This window comes from Podarcis bocagei, assembly GCF_964188305.1.
Source record: "Podarcis bocagei genome assembly, chromosome: 6".
NCBI lineage: Eukaryota > Metazoa > Chordata > Lepidosauria > Squamata > Lacertidae > Podarcis > Podarcis bocagei.
The window spans coordinates 51,689,627-51,695,936 of NC_138130.1; the positions used below are offsets into that span (position 1 = coordinate 51,689,627).

Sequence of the window (6,310 nt, forward strand, 5' to 3'; positions counted from 1 at the left end):
ACTGTATATGAAAAATAGAGATAATTTGATATTGGTGCCTTCTTCCCCTCCTGGCTAACATTTGACAAACACTTTTAATTTATAATTTCCTCCCTCTTCCACCCACCCCCCTTTGTTCCAGGAGCTGCCTGGACTATCCCAGCTAAAGCAAGGGTCTGAACCTTCCTCATCTAAGGATTACAGCCTTTCAGAGTTGTTGTCCCAACTTGACTCGGGAATTTCACAAACAGAAGAGCCTGAAGAACTCAGCCGTAGCGCTTCTGAATCTAGGCTTGCTTCCAGTGACAAGAGGCTTTCAGGAGTGTCCTCAGTAGACTCTGCCTTTTCTTCACGTGGTTCCTTATCACTGTCATTTGAGAGAGAGAATTCCGAAAGTGGTAAGGGTTTTATAGTTTTAGCAAACAATAACTTGGAAAAACGAATTTTGGGTGTGTGTTGGGACTGGGTGGCTGTGGGAGTTAGTGGTTTCTCATGTCCTATATTGAAGGCAGCTTTGCCATGAGATGATCATTTGTGGGAGGATGTGGCACAGCCAGCACAAAGTCCGCTCCCTCATTTTTCCATGGCAATCAGCTGCCTATGTGTTTTAAGATGTTGCATATCAATCATTGCTCCCCCTCATTTTCATAGGCTTTCAAAGAAGTTGTGAGCAATGATCATGATGTCTCTTGGGGTGATACCCAACTAAGTCATATTCAGAGTAAGCCCATTGAAATCAATAGACTTAGGCTTTCTGTTGTGAAGTTAGCCTCCACCTCAAAGGGGTTGCCTGATCTTTATCTTGCTTGTTTAATAGCAAACCAATTGCACACCACAATTCTGCCAAGACCTTAAAACTGGGCTGGGGAACCTTTAGCCCTTCAGGTGTTGTTGGTCTCCATCAGTACCAGCCAACATGGCCATTGCTTAGGGATGATGGGAGTTATAGTCCAGCAACATCTGGAGGGTCAGAGTTTCTCCAGTTCTGCCTTAAAACATAGGCATTTGAGGGTCAAAGGCTTCTTTCCATGAAATGTGTCCTGAGTGTTCCTAGGGAGATGATAGTATGAAGAATGCATTGTGCAACCTGAGCTAATTAATCTGCATAGGGAGCACAGGCAGCTGCCAGGCTAGTAGTCCATCTAGCCCAGTATTATCTACTCTGGCACCGGCTCTCCAGGGTCTTTAGCAGGGCCATTCCTATTACCTGGTCATCCTTTAATTGGAGATGCCAGCAATTGAGCATATGATCTTCTACCACTGAACGTTGGTTATAATTTTCATAATTGTGGCAGGAATATTTTCAGCCACAGGAATATTGCCTGGATACCTGAGTTTATATTTGTGGCACATCAAATCATATTGCAGTCAGATAGTTTTGTTTTTTGTTTTTTTAGAAAGTCAGGCAGCGTTGCAGTCAGATAGTTGAGGCACAACACAGAGATGAATGCTTGACCATGAGCTGGCCTTCATTGTTCTGAGGATTAGGAGCCTTATCTGCATACGAGGATTGGAGTGTGTGTTTTGTAAAGTCTATTTCATGACGCTGGACACCCATCTATGCGTGTTACTCTTTTTCCCTGGAAAAGCAATAGAACTTCACTAAATTGCCAGAAGCATAATAGTCCTAGCTGCTTGTGTGCATGTGCAGCAGACACCAAGTACACGGGATCCTAGCAAGCTGCATGAGTAATGCGCCCCAAAAGCTGATAACCCTCCTACCCACAGCATGAGTAGTACAATCCAGGTGGAAGATGGACATGTTGGCACCTGCCCAGTGTGCAGAAAGATGGGAGCGGGGGAAGAGGAGGTGCTTCCTACACTTTGGCTTCATTGGTAGCATGAAGAGTGGAGCTGCCATTTATTTATTTCTCCTGTGCCTTTAATGTATGGTTGTCATGGAAGTCTAATGTTGCTCTTTGCTTCTCCAGATCTTGGTTCCACGGACATCCAGAAAAGAAAGCTGGCCGAGGCGATTGCATCTGGAGACACGGGCAAACTGATGAAGATCCTCCAGCCGCAGGACGTTGACCTGGTTTTGGATGGGAACTATAGCCTCCTGCATTTGGCTGTTGAGTCGGGCCAAGAAGAGTGTGTCAAGTGGCTCCTCCTTTACAATGCCAACCCCAACCTGACCAACAAGAGAGGCTCCACACCCCTCCACATGGCCATAGAGAAGAAGAATAAAAGCATTGTGGAGCTGCTCCTGGCGAGGAAAATCAACGTGAACGCTAAAGATGAGGACCAGTGGACAGCACTTCACTTTGCTGCGCTGAACGGGGATGAGCTGAGCACCAGGCTTCTTCTGGAGAAGAATGCCTCGCTGAACGAAGTAGACTTTGAAGGAAGAGCTCCCATCCATGTGGCCTGCCAGTATGGCCAAGAGAACATTGTGCGCATCTTCCTGAGAAGAGGGGTTAATGCAGATATCAAAGGGAAGGAAGGCTGGGTGCCTTTGCATTATGCAGCCTGGCAAGGTCACCTGTCGATCGTGAAGCTTCTTGCCAAGCAGTCCGGGGTGAATGTGAATGCACAGACAGTGGATGGGAGAACCCCTTTGCACCTGGCAGCCCAGAGAGGGCATTACAGAGTAGCTCGTACACTTGTGGACCTGAAGTCGGATGTCAACATCAGAAACGCCTCGCTCCACACCGCTCTCCATGTTGCTGCTGAAACCGGACACACGGGCACTTCGAGAATGCTCCTCAACCGGGGCGCAGATGTAGAAGCGACAACGGCTGAAGGCTGCACTGCACTCCACCTGGCAGCCTGCAGGGGCCACTTATCGACCACCAAGTTGCTGGTTGAAGAAGGTGCCAATGTCCTGGCCAAGGGGCCTTCCAAGAGGACGGCACTGCACTTTGCTGCTGGAAATGGACATTGGGAAGTAGTAGAGGAGCTTGTCAGCCCAGAGAATGTAAACGACCCCGATGAGGAAGGCTTCACGGCTCTACATCTGGCAGCGAAAGGCGGACATCCACGCACCCTCGAGGTTCTGTTAAAGCATGGCGCCCTCACATTTCAGACCCCTCTGCAGACGGCTAAACAAAATGGATACAGTGCTGTTACTATGCTACTGGGTGAGAGCTAAGTGAACAGACTGCTTGTTTATGTCTTTTGACTTTCCATGGAGACTCTGGGAGCCTGACGATCAGGGTTTTCCCTCTGACTGCTCCTGTGTCATGTGTATGAGTCTGCTTAAATTTGCAGGTGAGTCTGGGTTCTATCCTGGCAGAAGCAGCATTGTTGATGTAGCAATGCGTTCTAATGAACCGAGGGAGCGTGGGAGCAGGAGCCATGAAATCCTGAGCACGGAGCCTGACACTTTCCTGTGATGTGCTGTTGAGCAAGCCATATGTAAAGACTATGTTCTTTCCCTGGGGCTTCAGCAGTGCGGGGAGTTGATCTGCCCTGAAGATGGTATGAGGAGCAATTTGCATTGCATTGCTTTAAGCAGACACTTGTTGCGTTCCGGACAGAGTCAGTATCTTAATATTTCAATCTTTCTCTTGTTTTTACATTCAGACAAATGATGGGGAAGGTGTCTTCAAACATCATGCTAGAATGTTTTTGAAATTGATTTTCCCACCCCCCACCCCGTTGCGTACAAAAAGTACTCTAGCAATCAAAATCTGTTTCACAGTGCGCAAGAGTTTGTTGAAAAAGAATGTAAGAAGTGCCTATTTCAAAGCCACACATTTCTGTGTCCTCAAATTGTTGAGCTTTCCTTTCACCCTAGTCAGCAAGTCTTTGCAATTAGAACTGTTTGCATTCAAAAGTTAACTGAAGGCAGTATTGCATAGAAATTGGTGATGTAGAATACACTGGTATGTGCACGTGCGCGCGCACACACACACACACACACACAGAGTGGGCCCACAACTTAGCGATTGCAAACTTAAAATGGGCTGGAAGTGGAGGGGCAAATAAATAAATGAAGAGTGGGGGAAGTGCACTATTCCCCACTCTCCAGTTATTTATTTCCACCCCCACTTGTGCACCCAGGGGGTTTTCCTGCCAGGGAAAGAGCTCCCAGGGCCCACCTGAAACCTTCCAAGAACCCAGTTAGCAGCCCTATGCCCCACAGAGCAGGAGGGGCATTCATGGGGTTCCTGACTTTACACGATGCTGCCTTTGCATGTGGACCCCCGGAACCCAAACCCTTGTGTAGGTGGCGGGCCCACTGTATAGGCGCACACAAGGTGTGTTTAAATTTCTTAAAATGATTTTGAATGGTTGTAGTTTTTAAATGGTGTAGATTGTGAACCACGTGTACAGTACTGCCTTGCCTTCTGAATTTTGCTGTGTTCGGTAGCCTAATTTAAAGATATACTGTGTATATATAGTATTTCAGTTCGTTGTGCCTCTTTTTCTACTGCAGAAAGTTGTGCCTCTTCAGACATGGGTATGTTTTAATACGCCTTTTGTAATGTTCATAATTTTTTCAAGTGTTCAAATAAAGTCTGGTTCATCCATTTAAAAAAAGCTGTGGTTTGCCTTTAAAATGGTGTTTGAGATAAACTGAATTGTGGATGTACTGTGTTCAAAGGGCAAAAGCATTTCACAATCTTGATCTTGTTTCTCCTCTCTCCCTCTCCCTGTGACACACACACACACACACACACACACACCCCACTGCCACTACCACTACCTATATTGCACCCAATCTGCATTTTAGCAGGAAGCACAGCTGTGGGCCAGGGCTTTTCAAAGAACCTTAGTCCTCAATGGAACACAATCTCTCAGCTTTGTTTTTAAAAACAGTTCATTGCTTGCTTTAGGTTTTCTTTAATATCGGCTTAGAAATACTATAAATGCCACTTCTGCTAAAACACATTTTATTTCCCATCAGTAAGGCAGTTGGCAGGCAATAAATTTGTTTGCATTTCTTACTGACTAATCAAGAACCTGGGCTGAAGATGGCAGCTGACTACGCTGAGCCTGCTCATTGTGAATTTTGACTTTCAAACGCTCTCTCAAATGAAAAGGGTATTTGGTAATTCCAAAAATAAAATTACAGGTTGCCTTTATCTTTTCCCTGCTGTAGCTTTCTGTTCGTTTAAAATGTAAATCAGAGTTTAAGCAGTGGTGCCACACTGGTAATAGTGGAGTATTTAATTTACTATTAATATATATATCTAAGCAGTCTTTCACAATATCAGGCACATGCTCTACATAGCTAAGCATTTCCATACAATAATCATGTAACATCAGCAAGCATTTTCTAATTTCCAGCTCTCCCTTGAGTGCTGCTGCCGACTGCCTTAGGGAATATATCAGAACAATGTGAAAAGCTCCGCAGAAGAGCTACTGGCACCCAGACCTAGTTTGTCTCTCTTTTTTAATTCCTAAGACAGGTGAAATTCCTCAGTGCTCTGCCTTGTCCATCTGGTTGGTGCGATGTCACCAGCTGCCTAAACAGGTTTTATGAGGGTGTTGCTAGTTAAATTTGTGCCAGCGTGTCTTCATGTGAAATAAACTGGCAAACATTGATATTAAAAGTCCAATGACTAACTGGGAGAGAAAGATCCAGTGTGGAACCATCTTGTGGAGCGTTCTTCCTTATCAGTTGGATGGTGGGAATGGCTTGTGGTCAGATTGATATCAAATGCAGATATAATACAAAAGAATAAGAGCAGGTGCAGGCAGAAGGTTGATCAGGGTCTACAGTTAGATCATTGGGCCATTTGGAGTAGGAGTGGCTAGGTTTTTGGATTCCTAATCTTTTAACAAAAACAATGAAAAGCTCCTCTCCACACTTAATCAGGCTACTGATATGAAGAAGGCCTAGGATAAAACCAGGAATTGGTTTTCACGTGAAAATTCCGGTTCTGAAAACAAGTTCCTGGGCTATGCCTTGTTCCCCATGCCCCTGTTTTGCTCCTGGCTCTAGGTGATGGACCTTGGGCATTCTAGGAAACAAAAATACAATTGTACAAGTTTTGATGCCTGCCCACTTCTGGTTTAGACCGATTATATAATAGTACGCCAAAGATAAATAGAAAAGTGTTGCCCATAGCAAAAGCACTTGTGATTGTTGCAAGTATGCTGTGTGCCAAGGAAGGAATAATTAGGGGAGGATGAATGGATATATGCTTCATAAAGTACTTTGGAAGAGAACGCTGAATTTTGTTAGGGAGTTGGGTGTTCACGGAAGTGATGGGCCAGTTTAAAGAGAACAGCTTTCCGTCTGGCCTTCCCTGGATGGGAGAAGACAGTCTTAGAAACACCCAGGTCCCCAGCAAGCAGCCCCCATTCAGCGCAGGTTGTCTCTTTGCTCTCCCCTGTTGTGGGGGGAAACCTGGAGCTTAAACCGGCTTGACTCCACAGA

General features: G+C 45.5%; 1 protein-coding gene across 2 annotated transcripts in view; it reads left to right on the forward strand.

Annotated features, from left to right (window-relative positions):
- RIPK4 (receptor interacting serine/threonine kinase 4) overlaps positions 1–4,464 on the forward strand; it is a 28,175-nt gene extending 23,711 nt beyond the window's left edge. For both annotated transcript variants that reach the window (XM_081197602.1, XM_081197601.1), the window contains exons 7-8: positions 122–377; positions 1,911–4,464. In XM_081197602.1, the coding sequence (XP_081053728.1) occupies positions 122–377; positions 1,911–3,070 (1,416 nt within the window). In that variant the 3' untranslated portion in view covers positions 3,071–4,464. The remainder of the gene's footprint in view (positions 1–121; positions 378–1,910) is intronic.
- The last annotated feature ends 1,846 nt before the right edge of the window (positions 4,465–6,310 follow it).